Source organism: Micropterus dolomieu, linkage group LG22 (genome assembly GCF_021292245.1).
Source record: "Micropterus dolomieu isolate WLL.071019.BEF.003 ecotype Adirondacks linkage group LG22, ASM2129224v1, whole genome shotgun sequence".
Classification (NCBI taxonomy): Eukaryota; Metazoa; Chordata; class Actinopteri; order Centrarchiformes; family Centrarchidae; genus Micropterus; species Micropterus dolomieu.
In genome coordinates this window covers 1,510,364-1,530,037 of record NC_060171.1, presented here as the reverse complement: position 1 = coordinate 1,530,037, position 19,674 = coordinate 1,510,364, and the positions used below count along the sequence as shown (strand labels likewise).

General features: G+C 42.4%; 1 protein-coding gene and 1 long non-coding RNA gene across 9 annotated transcripts in view; one reads left to right on the top strand and one right to left on the bottom strand.

Annotated features, from left to right (window-relative positions):
* The window catches only part of prr5l (proline rich 5 like), a 45,955-nt gene extending 28,238 nt beyond the window's left edge, over positions 1-17,717 (top strand). For 4 of the 5 annotated variants that reach the window (XM_046038420.1, XM_046038421.1, XM_046038419.1 and 1 more), the window contains 5 exons: positions 2,879-2,945; positions 6,780-6,871; positions 11,338-11,475; positions 12,291-12,408; positions 16,799-17,717. In XM_046038420.1, coding sequence (XP_045894376.1) covers positions 2,879-2,945; positions 6,780-6,871; positions 11,338-11,475; positions 12,291-12,408; positions 16,799-17,166 — 783 coding nt within the window. In that variant the 3' untranslated portion in view covers positions 17,167-17,717. The remainder of the gene's footprint in view (positions 1-2,878; positions 2,946-6,779; positions 6,872-11,337; positions 11,476-12,290; positions 12,409-16,798) is intronic. The other variant, XM_046038422.1, reaches the window with a different exon arrangement.
* LOC123962353 lies at positions 11,100-16,239 on the bottom strand. 4 transcript variants are annotated; one of them, XR_006822910.1, is made up of 5 exons: positions 15,134-15,224; positions 14,925-14,986; positions 14,631-14,686; positions 12,330-13,159; positions 11,100-11,469 (listed from the first exon to the last, which is right to left on the bottom strand). It is a non-coding gene; the product is annotated as an uncharacterized LOC123962353 (long non-coding RNA). The 4 variants fall into 4 exon arrangements; XR_006822909.1 differs by lacking the exons at positions 14,925-14,986; positions 15,134-15,224 and adding an exon at positions 15,933-16,239; XR_006822908.1 differs by lacking the exon at positions 15,134-15,224 and having other exon boundaries at positions 12,271-13,159; positions 14,925-15,075.
* Positions 17,718-19,674: the final 1,957 nt, after the last annotated feature.

Sequence of the window (19,674 nt, the reverse complement as noted above, 5' to 3'; positions counted from 1 at the left end):
TTTGAAATAATGAGTGACGAGCACATGTTCATCCCTGCAGCTGAGGCACATTTCAGGTGCGATGAAATTGCAAAGCAGGATATTTGGGACTGCGCAAAGCATCTAATATGTAAATATCTAAAGAAGCGGTCCTTTGGCAGGTTAGACCGTCATCATCATTTTATGCCCTTTCTGTGGCGGTCCTGGCACGTTACATGTCGCATGGATGGGATAAAAAGGCGGTTAGAAGCAACAGGGCTTCTACATATAGTGTACACAGTGCAAATTGCGGGAGTTTTGAGAGCGTAGTGTTGTCTCAAACACGGCCGTTGTGGACCTACTGAAAATGTTCTTGTTGGTCTTTTCCTTCTTCTTCTCCTTGTTCTCCTCCTTCGCCGTCTCCTTTTCATTTCCCTTCTCCTTCTCTCCGTACTTCTCCTTTATTTCCTTCTTCCTTCCTTTTTCTTCTTCTTGGTGAATTGTTACCGGGCGGATCATTATCGCCATCGTTGGCGTCGTCCCTTCCCTTCTGCTACGTAGCCAAGATGGCGACCGTTAAGGGTGAAAAGTGTCCAGTTTTCCACTCTCCACCTTTTTTTACCGATAGGAGTTTGGAAAATAATTGTATTGTGATTTCTTTCTTCTCTTTTTTATTTTTTTTATTTTTTTTTTTTACCAATATTGCGATTGCAATTTAATCACTGATTTTTTTTTTTGATTTTTTTTTTTTTTTAGGTTTTTATCTTTGGTATGCTTCAAAAAAGACAAGCAATAAATAATTGTATAGTATGACCAACACAATATTAGATTGATTAAACTGTTCTTGGCCAGAGGTTTGTTATAATTAAATTAGGTTGAAACATTTTGGTCAGTTGTCCTTGTTGGGTACAACGATCGGACATAGCTTTATGTTTTGAGTTCTGATCCAGTTTAGTAGTTTTCCCCTGTGAGGTTGCAATAATAGCAAAACAGTACCTGACGCTGTGCAGCATCTTCTTCTTTAAAGCCAAAATAGCATCTCACAAATTAAAAGACATGATGTTCCTGTTTGACACGTGTCGAGGCCGTTGTACAACAAGGCGAGGTCCAGCGTAGCGTGCCAAGTGTCACGTGACCAGAGTGTAATCATAGCCTTTGCGATTAGAAAATGTTGTTCTATCATTTCGTGATATTATCGCAAATTAGAATGTTTTGCCCCAGAAACTAATCGGCTGAAAATGGCAAAAAAAAAAAAGCACTTTCGGTGTTAATACATCAAAATGCCGAACAATTTTGCTGACACGCTGTCCGAGCCGTTTGCAGACGCCGTTCTGCTGAATTGTCTCCCAGCACATCCGCTCTATCTGCGGCTGACTTCTTAGAAAAGATCCGCTTTGAGTGTTTCTGTCTCTCCTCTGTGAGAAGGAGATTAAACTAGCCGCACCAAAATGTGGAGTGCGCACGTATTCCAGTCTTTACGGTAAGTGAAGTGGCGAGCTGACAGGCAGGTTAGAGACTTTATCCTGTCAGTTTGTCTCTTTAGTATGAAGAGAGGCTGTGAAGTCTTCATGTTACAACATTATTTATCAAACCGGGTCGGACTGGATGAATTTAGCGCGAGGAGGAAACACATGTGACAACGTCCGGTTTTCAAAATAAGACGTCTGTACAGGACCCACCATAGTCTCTCCACATCCTGTGGGAAACACTGAGGGAAAAGCTCATTTTGAATATTTTATGCAATGGTAAAAAAAATGGAAAAAAAAATGGAAAAAATTGTGAAAAACCTTGTTCGGTATTCGGGAAAGTTTTTCATTATATTCGGTTTCAGCCAAGAATTTTCATTTTGGTGTGGCCCTATTCCAAATGCAGTTACTAGTTCAGCCATAGTTTTCATCATCAGGGTTCTCATTAGCACTGCAGCTAACGATGATTTTAGTATTCGAAGCTTTGATAGATTATTTCAACGATTAATCGATGCGTCGTTTAAGAAGTACTTAAATGAAGTACGTGAAACAGCTGTTTGTTATTATAAACCGCTGGCGGCTTTCTGATCACAGAGTTGTTGTTTTCTTTAGCTTGAAATAATCCCAGACTTTAGACACTTTCTGTTTTGTCCCTCGCTGTTTTCTCTCTCTTCCCCCCACTTTGCAAACAGCGCCATCATAATTACGTCGTGGTCAGAGCGTAAGCGCGATGTGCGACAGTAATAAATGTCCGTGCGAAACACTGCGCTGTATAGTTAAATGGATTAAACGAAGCATTGATGCAAAGAATTTGTCGAATCATTTTATGAATCGATTTAATCGCTGAAACGTTTCAGCTCTAGTTCCCATAGTGCACTGCATTTTAGCGTACTTGTTTATTTTAAACACTCATAACGTAAAAAGTGAAAGGGTGCGAAATGAGACCGAGCTTAAGGTAGCAGTCGGGTGAAACCCTGGTAGTCTGAGTGAAGCAACAGCTCTGTGGAATTAACCTAAGCTGATTTCTGCCTCCTGTGCCCTCGAGCTGCAGTCAGTGAACGGCCAAGCCACTTGGCTCCTTATCCTTTTAGTTGTTCGGGTAGGGAGCTGTGGATCAACAGATGGTCGACATCCTCTTCCTGTTCCACCTTTCTGTAATCTCAACGCTGTCGTCCGTCTGCTTCAGAGCTGACATGTACTTCCTGTCAACGTCCTCTGATCTGACCAGATGTCACTGATGTTGACCTTGGTTTTCCCTCGATGTCACGTGTTACGTCTTTTGCTGACTCTAAATGGAGCGAAACGACAGGAAAGTTGACTGAAGGTGGAGTTACTGTAACTCCTGTTAAAGTCTATGATTATTTCATACAGGTCAGTGCAGTTTAAGGTGATTTACAGACGACTGGCAGGCTGAAAAAAAGACTTGATGTATTTACTCTTTTTTTGTGTTTCAGAACCAGCTGTTGACTCGAGGGTTGTCTGAAGTCCTGGACCAGGTCCTTCTCCACTCTGGTGAGATGGGTTAGTACTCTCTGAGTCTGAACTCAACTTAGGTATTGTTTCAATCTGATCGATTCTGATTCCACTTATCAAATCCGATTCTTATGGGACTCTGGGTTCTGATTCCTTCGCCACAAATCCACTTCCTCCTCGCTCCTCTTCCCCTTCACGGCTAAAGTGAAAGGAGTCTCTGTCCTAGAGCGGCGTCTCTGGGACTCGTCTCATCTGTAACCATCGTCGGTTTCCCTTCAGTATAAAAGGTGAACGTCAGCTCACCTGTGTTTTGTACCTGACACGTTGCTGCTGGTAGCGTTAGCTGGATCCAAACGCACGGGTCTTAACGAGTCCACGGGTCTTGGAAATTTGTTCCGGTTCCACCCTGACTGTCTCCTCTGACAAACAGGAAGAGCACACGTGGTCTTGAAAGTTCAAAAGTTGCCCATTAAGTAAAACTTTAATGTCCCTGTGGGCAAATTAGTTTTTATCATTTAGCAGCGCTTTATTTAGCATCTTGCTTCAGCTCGTTAATGTGACTGCAGTATGCGCACGAGTATCCTGGGTTTTTGGAGAATCACAATAATGTTTTGTGCATGTGAGCAGCAAACCCTGAGTTCAGAAAGCTGGATATGCTGCCTGGAGTACTCACGATAGAAACCAGGATAATGTGGCGTGTCAAGACCTGATCCAGGCGTCTCAACATATTTTGGTATGGAGCAGAACATTGTGTGGCTGAGATGGTGAGAAATCAAGACCTGATCAGAAACCTGGATACGGATCTCAGATAACGATCGCGTAAACACAGACATTAATAAACAGGATGCATGTGAACATTTTCAAGATGATACAAGACATAAAAACCAGGATACTAGTTTGCATGGAAACGTTTCTTTCCCTGTAGAAATTAGGGCTGCACGATTAATCTAATTGCGAAAGCGATGTGGCGACGTCGCTCTGTGGCTGTGAGACAGACTGTTGAACAGTATGATTATTGACAAGCTTTGAGACCGATGCATGAAACAGCTGTAACTGGATTTAATATTCAACTAGTGGTAAAAAGTATATTATTATATGAAATTATAATGAATGTAGTATTTAATATATTATTGTTATTCTAATAGTAAAACTAACTAAACATTATACTCTTTATTTATTACACTGGTGTACAGTTCCTCCTCCAGGTTGTGGATGGAGACTGTGCTTTAGACAGATGTACGCTGAGCCGGTGTGCCGATATGTGCTGCTTCTAGCCGCCTCCTCTGTAGAGCAACACGCTCCCTTTGTTCTCTTTTACATCTCTTTTACTTGTTGTTGTTATAAATATTGTTTCACTTTGTTCAAGTTGAGAAATGCACATTTCAAAATGTCAGTATTTTGTGCATTTTCTTTGATAATTAAGCAAGTAGACTCATTTGTTCCATTTGTTCCATTATAATCGGATCGCAAATCGCAAAGTGACTTTTTGTCCAAATCGCGCAGCCCTAGTAGAAATGTAACCACTGCAGACACGTCCCCATCACTTTTTAAAAATGTTCTGGAAATGCTTTGAGGAGGGTTTATTTGCAAAATGAGAAAACATGCAATGAAATTAAAATATAGAGGAAACAAATGTGCATTGTCCAAAAAAATGTAACAAAAACGAGCTACTGATTTAAAAAAATGACCCCAAACGTGCACCGATCAGTAACTTTAACAACCTCTTGGCACAGTTTGTTTCTCTCCCTGTGAACAAAAGAGGAGGGAAGACTAAAATCATGGCTGCATGTGTGCTGACTCAGCAGGGATGATATTAAATAAGAAAAGTTGATCTACAGGAGAAACATCTGAAAGAAACTAAAATAGCAAGACAACTACGTAGAGATGTATCCAGGAAATCTCCCCCTGAATGCTGCAGCTAAATGAGGTCTTCTTGTTTTCTCTAGCCTTTTTGCTTACTATTAACTTTGTTATTGTTGGTTTTTGTTTGTTTTTTGTTGGTCTGTATTGTTTATAGGACTCTTTCTTTCATTGACACAGACAATAATTATATTGTACCTTGTTTTTTCTTCCTCTACGAGAGTCTCTTGTCAATAAAAAATGACTCAGCAGGGATGATATTAAATGAAAACGTTGATCTACAGGAGAAATATATGAGAGCCTGACTGCATTATATTACACTATATTCCGAGTCTGCTGCCTGAATTTTACGTTGCCCTCTACTGCAGGGGTCCAGTTAGAGAAAATTGACTGTCAAATCAAATAATATTTCACATCAGACTGGAGGGATAATGAATACTAACTATTCTATAAATAAATTCCAAAGTTAAGTAAACTAAAGGCTGCATTTAAAAAATACCTACAATACATAAAAGTTTTTTTTAAATGTGCATCTTAAAATAATGTGCTTAATTCCAGAAGAAATCTAATAAAGCTTGAAGTGCAGTCTCAACCAATTTTATAATAAACACTCAATAACAATTGAACAGCTGTAGCGCCTCCTCTTCTCTTTCATTCCCTCTTATGAATCTACCTCTTCCCTACTCTCTCTTGTTCAGTGAGAAACATGAGCTGTGGTTCGTCCTGCCGGCTGGGATTGTATTTTCTGTTCCCTCAGTTCGGGTACGTTTGCTCAAAAGATTTGTGCTTCGTCTCGTAGCCGTGCTTCACTTTGCTGCTTTTAATAATCGTGACAGTCTGAGATCAAATGAGAGATTCTGGGTTTGAACTTCCTGTGGGAAGAATGTTCAGGTAAGAATCTGCACATTCTTGATTAAAAGCCATGTGAAGTCTCTTTTCTGTCGTCTCCTCTCTTCCTCTGGTGTTTCTCAATCGCAGACTCGACTCGCAATGCATCTCAGAATGCACAGATTTGATTGGCTGAGCATGAGACGATTGGAACAAGTGCCATTGGTCTGTGAGTTTCCTGGGCCAATAAACCACTACAGTAAACGCAAGAGAAGCTGCGCAGGTTAAAATAGAAACGCTCCGTCAGGAGGTAATAATTCTCAATAATAGGTCGTCTGTAGGTCGGGGGTCCGGAGAGGACGGCAGCTGGGTCCAGATCCGGACCTCGGTCCGCCAATTAGTGACCTCTGCTCTACATAAATCAAAACATTTCCACCATAAAATGCAGAAATTGATGCAGAATTTCACCAGAATGCAGGAAATTAAGTGGGAGGGAAGACATTTTTCCGCACTGAAGATTCTTTCAAAACAGTGTCTTGTTCTCGTGAACCCAATATCGTGTTTCCTCACGTCTCGTGAGCCAAGTGTACCGTCACACCCCTAACCCTGAGCCCCTCACACATTCAGGTGGATTAATTTAAAGAGACTAAGCCTTTCATTAATTTAATAATTAATAATGCTTTTTTTTAATCTGTTTCCCTGAACGTCTCTTTGTAAAGATTTGGAATGTAAATTGCACCACAGGGCTGGTGAGGTGTGGAGTATTTATTGATTAATATTGGTGGAGTTGAAAAGGAAGGATACTAAATTATCTCACATTATATCATAGGGTTTTTTAATATGCTTTTGTTTACTTCAGGCTCTATCATTAGCACACGCCATGAATTTATGTTGACTCTGTCGTTGGTCAGCTCGTGTCCTTTTAAATAATGATGTAATCACAGCACGTATTACCCGTGTTTGTGTGTTGTTGTTGTTTATGTTTAAAGCCTAAGATTCGCCAACACAGCGTCACATCATGTCTGTTTCTCTTTACCGACAGCAGAACAACAAAAACATTAAGTTGACGCTTAACACATTAATTGCCTTCCCGCGGTGCGTCCGGGAAATGGGGCACGTTGTTGTTGCTGCTGCTGTTGCTGCTGCTGTTGCTGCAGTGTTTCCATGGTAACGGTCTGTGTGTGTCTCTCGTAGGCGATGACCAGCTCGTCGCTCTCGCCGATATGTGGAGCAGATTCTTCACAGAGATCCTCCCCACCCTGCAGGCCATCTTCTACCCCGTCCAGGTACGCAAACACACACACACACACACACACACACACACACACACACACACACACACACACACACAACCACCACCACCACCTGGTTTGACTGCAGTTTAGGGTTCAGTAGCATTTAATAGCGTTGGTGTTTTTCCTCATCCTGTGTTCTCATTTCACTTCAGTGTGTCTGAACACAGGAACTCAAGTCTCCCCTGGATGATGTAACCATCACACATGTTTATGTTCTGACCACCAGTTTGAATCATTTACACTTTGTTTCTGAAAAATCAGACCCACAGCAAAACTGACCTCAAGTGCTCCAAATCAAGTCATTTTCTGTCTCCCTTTTTCTAGTCTTTATGCTAAGCTAAGATAGCTGTTTTCCCCTGTATCTAGTTTTTATGCTACGCTAAGCTAGCTGTTTTCCCTTGTTGTTAAGTTGTTATGCTAAGCTAGACTAGCTTTTCCCCTGTTTCTAGTCTTTATGCTAAGATAAGCTAGCGGTTTCCCCTGTTTCTAGTCTTTTTATTAAGCTAAGTTAGCTGTTTCCGCTTGTTTCTAGTTTTTATGCTAAGCTAAACTGTTTCCCCTGTTTCTAGTTTTTATGCTAAGATAGACCAGCTGTTTCCCCATGTTTTTAGTCTATAGGCTAAGCTAGCTAGCGGTTTCCCCCTGTTTCTAGTTTTTATGCTAAGCTAAACTGACGGTTTCCCCTATTTCTAGTTTTTATGCGAAGATAGACTAGCTGTTTCCCCATGTTTTTAGTCTTTAGGCTAAGCTAAGCTGGCTGTTTCCCCCTGTTTCTAGTTTTTATGCTAAGATAGACTAGCTGTTTCCCCATGTTTTTAGTCTTTAGGCTAAGCTAAGCTGGCTGTTTCCCCCTTTTTCTAGTTTTTATGCTAAGCTAAGGTAGCTGTTTCTCCCTGTATCTAGTTGTTATACTAAGCTAACTGTTTCAACCTGTTTCTAGTTTTTATGCTAAGCTAGACTAGCTGTTTCCCCCTGTTTCTAGTTTTTATGCTAAGATAGACTAGCTGTTTCCCCATGTTCTTAGTCTTTAGGCTAAGCTAGCTAGCGGTTTCCCCCTGTTTCTAGTTTTTATGCTAAGCTAAACTAACTGTTTCCCCTATTTCTAGTTTTTATGCTAAGATAGACTAGCTGTTTCCCCATGTTTTTAGTCTTTAGGCTAAGCTAAGCTGGCTGTTTCCCCCTTTTTCTAGTTTTTATGCTAAGCTAAGGTAGCTGTTTCTCCCTGTATCTAGTTGTTATACTAAGCTAACTGTTTCAACCTGTTTCTAGTTTTTATGCTAAGCTAGACTAGCTGTTTCCCCCTGTTTCTAGTTTTTATGCTAAGATAGACTAGCTGTTTCCCCATGTTCTTAGTCTTTAGGCTAAGCTAGCTAGCGGTTTCCCCCTGTTTCTAGTTTTTATGCTAAGCTAAACTAACTGTTTCCCCTATTTCTAGTTTTTATGCTAAGATAGACTAGCTGTTTCCCCATGTTTTTAGTCTTTAGGCTAAGCTAAGCTGGCTGTTTCCCCCTTTTTCTAGTTTTTATGCTAAGCTAAGGTAGCTGTTTCTCCCTGTATCTAGTTGTTATACTAAGCTAACTGTTTCAACCTGTTTCTAGTTTTTATGCTAAGCTAGACTAGCTGTTTCCCCCTGTTTCTAGTTTTTATGCTAAGATAGACTAGCTGTTTCCCCATGTTCTTAGTCTTTAGGCTAAGCTAGCTAGCGGTTTCCCCCTGTTTCTAGTTTTTATGCTAAGCTAAACTAACTGTTTCCCCTATTTCTAGTTTTTATGCTAAGATAGACTAGCTGTTTCCCCATGTTTTTAGTCTTTAGGCTAAGCTAAGCTGGCTGTTTCCCCCTTTTTCTAGTTTTTATGCTAAGCTACGGTAGCTGTTTCTCCCTGTATCTAGTTGTTATACTAAGCTAACTGTTTCAACCTGTTTCTAGTTTTTATGCTAAGATAGACTAGCTGTTTCCCCCTGTTTCTAGTTTTTATGCTGAAAGACAAACAGCTACTCAGTGCTGTACGAGTCCTGTACTTCTGGAACACCATCAGGCCTGTGGTTGCCGGGCCCCCGCTGCGGCAGGCGTCCCTTATTTTTCTGTATTGAAGGTGGCAACCTCATGTGCATTGTTGCCCATTATTTAATCATTTTGAAGTGCTCTGAACGTTAATTGTAAACAACCTCTTGAGGGCTTCAGGCCAGAAACACTGATAATGAACGATAAGTCCAAATACTCTCAGACTGCATTAATCAAGGCCACTTCACATAATTTAGATAATCTTGAGAGTTTTGTTTCCATAGCAATGTGAAGTAATGTGACTGATTGATCTTTTCCTGTAGGTTTGAATCAGACTCTGTTGCTTTTAGAAGAAAAAGCTTTTTTTTTAAAAGTCTGTTCCTAAAAATTTCATTTGTTTGTTTGATTTTGAGATGGATTTATTTAAAGCAGTTCTTTGTAGGGTGAAGTGACATTAAACAACAGCATGTTAGCGTTGTGAAACACAGCCTCAGAGCTTCTAGCATGGCTGCTAGTTTTGCAGCAACAACATCACGAACCTCAAGATAAAACAACAGTGTGACAGTAGATCAGTCTGTGTGGTTGTTTCCTAGAAAAACTGATTCACTGATCCAAATCCTTAAATCATCAGAGGTCAGTGGATTAACTTGCTGAGCTTTGGACTGAAGGAAACTGCTGCTGAGGTGCATCTTACACTGTGTGTGTTCGGGGGAATATTACCACAGTCATGCCACTCGGCAGCCATCTTGGCCTCCGGGCAGCTATTTCGGACTAACTAGACCGGGATCCTGTCTGAATCACCGGGACACAAAACCTACATGAAAAGAATCTGCAGGAAAATCTGATAAAAATCGCTGAAAAAGTTTGACGACTTTTCCCCAAAATAAGGTTTAAAAAGCGTTTTTCCCGACCGGTTTTACTTCTACCACGCAGTCGACGTAAAACAAACATACAAACTTACATCAGTGAAACCACACGATTGGCTGAAATGTTTCCTGCTTTCCTGCTAAAAGCAGATGATTGGCTTTCTAGCAGCAGGGGCGGGACAACTGCCATATTTGGCGTTGCAGGCTTTCCACATAGAGCTGGATTGAGAATTCTTAAAGTGGCTGCGATGAAACGCCCCAAACCCCCCCCCCCCCCCCATTAAATTTGAATATGGGTAGCCAGTTGGTTTGAGCTGCGGCGGTTGAGGTCATAGGAACGACTGTCACGCTCCAAAGTCAGCCTGAAATTTCACTGTCCAGGCGGCGCTCATGGACCAAACTGAAGCTCTGTTTACGCTGCAGGCTTGTTATGCTTTCCGTATGTTCATGTTAAACATGGCCAACGTTTCAAATAACGAGGTAAAAGTATTTAAAAGAAGATTTCCCCCTGTTCTGAACGCTCTGGTTTAAACAGGCTCAGTATGACGTCGTACGGAGCAGGTTTTCCATATAAGGTCATTTACTCCACACACAGAATGCTGGCCACGCCCACAAAAGGAGCGTGCAGCCAGTGGGCTTTTGAGAGGAGGGCCTTAAAGAGACAGGAGCATCTACTGCTTGCATCAGACAGAGGCTGAAATGAAGGCCTTTATGAGACTTTGATCATCCAGAGCTGCCATAGAGGAGTCACAGAACTAAAATACAGAGCAGGAAATGAAATGTAATAGGTCTCCTTTAATGCTCAATTTGGATGTATTGCCCAGGTCAGATTTTTTAAAATGTTTTTATTATTTTTTACATGGCCCATATCAGACTGAAGTGTGAAGTGTCCCGGTTTCCTCCTGTGGTCACAATTCTCACAATTTATGACAAATGTTTACATATCTGTGTCCTTTCCATCGCCTTCATTACAGTTCCCGGCGCTGTACAGAGCGTAGAAGCCCCCCACTCTCTTTACTGTTTCCGTCCGGGCACGTGACGCAGAATTGCGACAGAGTTGTCAGAGTTGCGTGAACTCGACGATCTGACAGACCGGATTGTGGAAGCAGTTCAGAAAACCAGACCTGGATCTGATGTGGACCACATATGAGAGTGGCCCTAATCCAGACGGGAAAAGATCAGAGTCCATGTGACCTGTTCACACTGTTATAAACAAATCAGATCTGAGTCACGTGAGCAGAGAAATCAGACTCGGGTCACTTTGACCTGCAGTCTGAACGCAGCGAGAGAGAGAGAGAGAGAGAGCAGCGATGGTCGAGCCACCTAGAGAGTGAAAGAGCGAGAAAGCCGGTGAGAAATAAAACTTTATTTTCTGAGTGTTTCACAGCGGTTAAGGTCTTAAGCACAAATAAACACGCCCCCAACACCGCCGCACAACCAACGTCATGGGGCCAAAATGCAAACATAAAATAAAAAACATTACATTTCAGAGTGAAGACTTGGGTCAGGCGTAGGTTTAGGTATCCAGGAAATGAATGCGTGTCAGTGTAATGTCCCCAGAAGTGATGTAAATGCACCTGTGTGTTCAGGGTCAGGAGCTGACGGTGAGGCAGATGGCTCTGGTGGCCTTCAGAGACCTGGTGCTGCTGAAGCTCCACCTGGAGGAAACTCTGGGAACTGCAGCGTCCGTCCCTCCACCTGTCACACAGATGCTGCTGGTGCTGCAGGTAAACACACAAACACAAGGATCATTTATTACAGCTTACTTCTGTAGTTTTGACCATCGTTTGTCCATTTATATACTTATCAAGTTAATTAATGTGATTTGGGAGCAAACGGTCAACAAACGGAAGCGATCAGACGATTGGACACGTCCAGTGTATCCAGATGATAAAACCATTTTGTTTGGAGTTAAACTGAAAGAGGGTGCAGCTGAAATGTTGTCAATAATCCCTCATTACACAGGGAAAAAAAAGGTGTGCACGCAATAAAGTGAGTGCAGTCGGTCAAAGCAGGAAGTGAGTCTGTAAACTGTGATGGATGTTTGAAACTGACGGGTTGGATGTTCATTTTACCACCTCACCTTTATTTTTCTTCCAAATACGTTTGTGTAACCTGCGGGTTTGTTTCCGACCTGTCTGACGGTCGTACTGCTCGTGTCTTTCTGACTATTACTGAATTATGAACAAAAATATGAGAAAAAAACCCCAGACACAGGATTTTTAATAAGATAATATACATTAAATAAGATATAATTTTATTATTTATTTGCAACCTGTCCGTTCTGCAGCTTAAACACAAAATAACAATAAAATCTCTTAACACATACTCTCATGCCCACAACACATATTCATACATTTTAATCTACAGTCCTGACTCTAACCGTACAATCCAAGTCTAGCTTTAACCCTGGACCCAAGTTTTGACCCTAAAGAATCCCATTGAAGAAGCGAAGACAAAGCGACACAAGGTGTCTTCAATAATAAAGGCCCAAAAATATGTTGTACTCTGTGTACATGTACTCTCTCTGTCTCTCCCTCAGGGCATCCATGAGCCCGGCGGTCCCAGTTTGGAGTATTACCAGTTGGAACGTCTGGTGGAGATCGTCGTGTCTCCGTACCTCAGCAACGTTCTGGAAAACAGAAACCAGCCACGGTTTGGTCAGTACTACTCACGAGCAAGGGCGTCACTTTGTGTTGAAAGGTGTTGGGGACATTTAAGGGCTCATATGAGGGGTGTGATTAAACACTTAGGCCACGAAACGTGAGAAAGCACAATATTGAGGTAGATACTCCCAAGATTGTGAGCATTAAACTCTCGATTTCCTGCGTTCTGGAGACATTTTCTGCACCAATTTATGGGATGTTTTCCTATTGTGCAAGTAAACCTTTCTCATAGAATTTGTACTTGCTATTTAACATTTTGTGTTGCAAGCTAATTTTCAGAAAACCTTTTAGCAAAAGCTTTCAAAAAGTGGTCCCCAGTGTAAATGACACCTATGTTCACCAGTGCTGGAGAGAGTAAAAGTATTTAAGTATGATCAGGAAAATGTACTTGAAAGTATTAAAAGTAAAAATAGTCGATGCCCTTTTAGCATTTCATTATTATGTTAAAGCAGCAGCAGGGAATTCTTTTACAAAAATAACATATTTGCTGAAACTGTCACTGTATCCTGACGGCAGAACATGAGACAGATAAACCGGTTCCTCTGGCTCCTCCTCCTACTGCTCCTGAAAGCATCTGCAAGAATCAAAACAACCAATCACAGCCAGGAGCAGTCTCTTAACGCAGCGCCAATCACACGCTGCCCAGTGTACCTGCCTCTCATCCCGCTGTCAGATGCTGTCACAGCCGCCTCTGGAGCCTGGGGCGCGATGCGTCAGTCGAAGTCGAAGCGGCTTTAATGGATAACTACCATAATATAAATAATAAATAATATTCTTTCACGTTGCATATACATACATAAATTTGAGTTTAATAATAAAAAAAAATAAAATATAATAAATAAATGATAGAACACGTAGAGAAACACACAGAACACATAAGAACAAATGGTTCAAGAACAATTGAAGGGCAACAACAGAAAATAGTAAGTCAGACATAACTAAGGTCATGTAGAGCACTTTGTAACTTTGTTTTGGAAAGAGTCAAGTCAGTTTTATTTGTCTGGCACATTTCATAAAGCAAGTGTGAACTCAGACGCACGACTAATCCTTCCACTGCTGCAGAATAACCGAAGAAGGTGAAGACAAAGTTCAGGTCAGCAAAACTGAGAAATAATGTAAATGTCAGAGAAACTGTTTTCGGGATCAATAATAAGTTGACAACTTCAAGTTATTCAGCAGCAGAGGCAGGAACTGAAACACATTTCTACAGTAAACACCTTAGAACAGCCTGTTAATTCATCCTCTGAAGCTTTATTTGGACATTATTATATCTTTATCAATTAATCATTTAGATTTTTAAATAAAGTACTTGTATTCTCCGAAACCCCCCAAAATATTCAGACTACTGTCATATTAGATGAAGATAAAGCAGGAAATGCTCGTGATTGAGAAGCTGTTTGTAAATTTACTGTAAAAGATTTAATTGATTAATTAATTAGCTGCTGATTTATTTTACAGACTATTAAAGTCCAGCTGTGAGGAGTTTACAGAATTTTGTCTAAGCCTGTCGTGTTTTTAGTTTTGAAAATGCAGTAACTTTAACATTTGAACACTATAATAATGTTATAATATGTTTATAAAAAAGTAAAATGAATAAATTCTTTATAATAGATCTGTTTTACTGGCTTTAGTCTTTTGAAAGGACTTGAGTGTAATTTAGGGAATAAAGTATGTATTGTGTAAGAAATTGTTCAAATAAAAGCTAAACATAAAGCTAAAGAATTAAATTAAATTGACTAAAAGCTTCAGTATTGTTGCCTTTTAGCAGCTCAGCTAGCAGAAACCTGCTGCTGCTGTTTTACAAACTAAAACCTTTGTGTGTCTGTGCTCAGTCAGTGAACCGCAGCAGCTTTCCTTCCAGCAGGGAACGTGCAACTCCACGAAGCTTTCGTCACCACGTCTGGCAGAACCCTGATTAGATTATAGTCCTAATCCCTGCCGTGACTTGAAACTGTCCAGCAGTGAGCCTGCAGGAGGTCACGTCAGGAACCCAACAATACCGTTTTGTTATGTAATACTGATATATGAAAATGTCACACTGAGCTAATCCTGTGTGCCCGAGACAAACCAGCAGGAACACACGCACATTTTAATACCTTAATTAGAAGATTTAGAAAATGAAAGAATCAGAGGTAAAGGTGAAAGCTTGAAAGAGTGTTGGTTTGAAACATTAATTAAAACATGATCCACAGAAGTTGAAGAATAACAGTTCTGACCTCGTGTCAAAGATGTCTGTGTATTGTGTTGCTAACCAGCTAGCCCCCGACACGTCCTGTGGTGTAAAACAAAGAAATGTACATTTGTAAAGTTATTATTTGTCAATATAAACACTAGAAATCGTCAGGATGTTCATCAGGATGCTGGGAGGAGGATTTTGTTCCCCTTGGACGGAGCCAGGCTAGCCGTTTCCCTCTGTTTCCAGTCTTTATGCTAAGCTAAGCTAACTAGCTGTTGGCTGTAGCTTCATATTTACAGAGTGGTGTCAATCTGATCACATGACTCTCACTTACCATCCACACTACGATCTCCGTCCACGCCAGCGCTTTAGCTGCGTATCAGAATCAATTTCCGTCTGTTAAAATCACCGAAAACATGACCGTCACATACAACAGCTGGAAGTAACGCGTCACAAAAGTAACGCAGTTACAGTAATGTGTTGCTTTTTGCTGTAACGTAGTAATAAAACGCCTTACTAAAAAATAAATCTGTAATATTACACCTGTTACAATCTCAGTAGTTCCCCTGATGGATGATGGTAAATAGATTTCTATAGGCTGTGTGTTTGTGCTTAAAGGAGTTACTTTCCTGATCAGAGAGGCTGCTGTCAGGTCGTCCTGACCGTCCTGTCGGGAGGTTCAAATAATCAGTGACGTAATGCTGCTGTACCTCGTGCGTAAATGCGCACACGTCTTTCTTAATGGGGAGACGATTCATCCGATTCCTATACAGATTTCCAGGTGCAGAAGGTTCGGCTAAAGAATAAAGTAGAGACGAACGAAGAACAGCGACCTCAAAACGGGGTCAAGTACTCTGTTTTGGGTGTTCAGGTTCACCGCTTTAGTCTGGACGGGCAGACGGTCTGACTTTTAAAACGAAGGCGGAGGAGTGAGGATGGAGCCTCAGAGGAAGAGAAGGAGAGGAAAAACTTTCCCTCTTAAAGGGAAACTATGCGATTCTGCAGAGAGTTTGTTTATCAACAGACTCATGAAGGCGCATTGCCATGGTAACCAGTCGTCTGTTTTAGCAGCACTGTAGAAGGTGTGACAACAAGCCTGACAATATTTATATATGTACTGAAGCAAAATACTTTTCTCAATCTAAGGCGCGGAGTCTAGTTTATTTATCGAGAGGAACTTCAGTAGTTACAATTAGTGAACAAACATCAAACGAACAACATGTGTAAGCTCACAAACGCAGCGTCCAAAACACAACGGAGGAAAAAACTAGAGTTATTTGAAATAGTTTGTACAAAAATACAGAGACTGAAAAGAGCTGGAAGCACAGGAGCGACTGTTTACCTCCAGGGCCGAAGTCAGTGCTAACTTTGGGGCCAAACTCCTTCACTCTTTATTCAACAGTTGGCAGCAGCACACAGGAGCTCCTCTTTAGTCCGGAGGAGCTGCAGTCTTTCTTCACCGGCCTCTGGAGCTTCTACTGTACATTTACTGCTGAACACGGAGCTGACCCGTTTCTCTCCGTTCACCCGGGGCTAAGCTAACAACGCTAACCAGCCGGGATCATCACGACCATGACAACAGACGGTAACGCTGAAGCTGGCGTTTACGTGGAACAGCGAAGCTAACGTTACTCGCCTGTCCGGCAGAAACGGAGCGACCTCAGCATCGCTTTCATTCCTTTCTAATCTCGTAGATTTATCCTGCACCGAAACCCCTCACAGATGGTAACGCAGGTCTTCCCCTCGCCCGGTCATATAACGTGTTTCACAGTTCCTCAGACTTTCCCTCTGAGGCTCTTTCTCTGTCATCGTTACAGCTAAAGTTAAGAAGTCCAGCATGTTTGAACGTACCGCCGTTTGTTTACGTCCTCTCTCCCACTGCATCCAGGCGCCATCGCCACCTGCTGCTCGCTCCAGCAGCTTTGTTTGGGCTCAATTTACAGACCCAGGGCTGCAGAGGAAAACCGGATTTTTTTACAGAGCACATGAAAAACAGAGCTACTGAGCCATGAGGAAATATTGGCCGAATTTAACAAAGCGGTTTGGATAAGAATCGTGAAGTGCCCCTTTAAAGCCCCTCCCCGTGTGGGATTTGATCATTTCACTCTTTGTTCTGTATTTATTGTTCTTGACATATTTGGTATCTGTGGAAATGTTTAGATTTCCACTAGAATTCCACTCACAACAGCTTCCTGTCTCCTCATCCAGAGTCCCGCCACCTGCGGCCGTCGGGGTCGTTCCACGGCGACAGGCCCCAGCCAGAGATCACCGTCACTCAGCATCACAACTCCTCCGACTCCTCGTCGCTGGCTCCGCTGGTGGAGCAGGAGGGCGAGGCCTACCTGGAGAAGTCGGGCGGCGTGCGGCGCCACACGGTGGCCAACGCGCACTCTGACGTCCGGTTGTTGTCGGCGTCGGGCAGGATGCATGCCGGGACAAAGAAGGACAACGGGGTGGGGGTGGGAGAGGGCGAGGAGGACGTGGGGTTTTTGGTGGGGGGCGAGCGCATGAGTCCCAGGCCGTTCTCCAGCCAACCGGACATGGTGGAGTCTCCGAGGAGCGGCGTTATCCGCTAGCCGGGAGCGGCTAATGAGACGGTACGGGACGAGGTGTGGACGCGGTCTAACGGGAGAATTAAAAACAAGACGAGGAAACATTACAGCAACAGGATCAGCCAGAACCTGACAGGAGAGGAAATAAAAAAACAAGCAGCGGAGAGAGAACAGAACCGGACAAAAACCAGCCAGATAGGACACGAGAGACCCAAAGAAAACAGGACGAGACACCAGAAGTAAAATCACAGAAGAAGACAGGAAACACAATAAACCAACAATAAATGAAAGGACGGGAAACAGGAAGTGTTCCCACAGAGCTCCCAGCAGCAGGAGGAGGAGCTCCGGCTCCGAACTGGGAAGACTGATCTGAACCAGCAGAGACTCTGGTGCTTACTGAAGTGCAGCAGTGCTGATCCAGGATCAGACTCTGCGTCTTCAGGTTTGTTCTAATCCTGTGGACAGAACCGGACTACGGGTCCCGGTTCTGCCTCAGACCTCTCTTCAGGTCATGTAAATATGTTCTGTTTTTAGGATTGTTAATGAATAATAAAAATGGTTGAAACTAATTCAGACACAACCTTTAAGCTGTGTTTTCTTCAGTCGCTTGACAGCAGTTCAGTTCATGTGCCCGTTTAGCTCAGTCGGTACTGTGCGGGACTCCCGTTAGTAACGTTGTATGATTGATGATTATTATTTTTTTCTCCCTCGTTAAACAAATTGACTTTAAGGAAACCTTTTGCACATGCTCATATATAAAGCATGAGCCGCAGTGTGTGTCCCGGCATTTGATCCGCATTCATAAACCTACGGACGCTTATTTTCATTTCCCTGAGTAAAAACCATCAGAACTTTTCAAAATAAAAGCTCTCAATAAACTCAACATAAAGAATTGCTGCAAAAAGTGTTCTCGCTCTTTTATTTTGGAGGCGCAATCACTTCAGAGTAAGTGATTATGTCAGCAACTGTTGCCGTCACGACAGATCTATTTCAGCACCAGCCGCTATAAGTTTATTTATTTTTTTAAAAAAAGCAGTCCTATTACTGACAGTCATTTTATGTGACTGAACGTGCGAACCTGTAATACTCACATGTAGTAACACCTGAAAGCAACATGAATTTATTTTTACATATACCAACAGGAGGTTTGATCAACCAATGAATCCTTTTTGTATAACTAAATAAATGTAGAAATGCATAAATAAATTTTTTTGCAGCTGAAAGGTTCAGTTGTCTGACAACATTATGGAAAGTCTCCCTACATAGAGCCCTTTTTGTTTAGAAGAGTAACATCCTTTTTGTTTAACCAGAAACAGTCACTATATTGCTCTTGTCAAAGCAACCAGACTCCATTGACACTCCATCTCTTCTCTCTCGTCTCCTTCCTCCCCTTCTTGTCTCCTTTCTTCCCTTCCTGTCTCCTTTCTTCCCTTCTCCTTCCCTTCCTGTCTCCTTTCTTCCCTTCCCCTTCTTTTCCTTCTCGTCTCCTTTCTTTCCTTCTCTTCTCTCTCTCGTCTCCTTCCTCCCCTTCTTGTCTCCTTTCTTCCCTTCCTGTCTCCTTTCTTCCCTTCCCCTTCTTTTCCTTCCTGTCTCCTTTCTTCCCTTCCCCTTCTTTTCCTTCTCGTCTCCTTTCTTTCCTTCTCTTCTCTCTCTCGTCTCCTTCTTTTCCTTCTTGTCTCCTTTCTTCCCTTCCCCTTCTTTTCCTTCTTGTCTCCTTTCTTCCCTTCCCCTTCTTTTCCTTCTCGTCTCCTTTCTTTCCTTCTCTTCTCTCTCTTGTCTCCTTCCTCCCCTTCCTGTCTCCTTTCTTTCCTTCTCTCTCGTCTCCTTCCTCCCCTTCTTGTCTACTTTCTTCCCTTCCTGTCTCCTTTCTTCCCTTCTCCTTCTTTTCCTTCTTGTCTCCTTTCTTTCCTTCTCTTCTCTCTCTCTCATCTCCTTTCTCCCCTTCTTGTCTCCTTTCTTCCCTTCCCCTTCTTTTCCTTCTCGTCTCCTTTCTTTCCTTCTCTTCTCTCTCTCGTCTCCTTCCTCCCCTTCTTGTCTCCTTTCTTCCCTTCCTGTCTCCTTCCTCCCCTTCTCGTCTCCTTTTCCTTCCTGTCTCCTTTCTTCCCTTCCCCTTCTTTTCCTTCCTGTCTCCTTTCTTCCCTTCCCCTTCTTTTCCTTCTCGTCTCCTTTCTCCCCTTCTTGTCTCCTTTCTTCCCTTCCCCTTCTTTTCCTTCTCGTCTCCTTTCTTCCCTTCCCCTTCTTTTCCTTCTCGTCTCCTTTCCTCCCTTCTCTTCTCTCTCTCGTCTCCTTCCTCCCCTTCTCGTCTCCTTTCTTCCCTTCCTGTCTCCTTTCTTCCCTTCCCCTTCTTTTCCTTCCTGTGTCCTTTCTTCCCTTCCCCTTCTTTTCCTTCTCGTCTCCTTTCTTTCCTTCTCTTCTCTCTCTCGTCTCCTTTCTTTCCTTCTCTTCTCTCTCTTGTCTCCTTCCTCCCCTTCTTGTCTCCTTTCTTCCCTTCTCCTTCTTTTCCTTTTTGTCTCCTTTCTTTCCTTCTCTCTC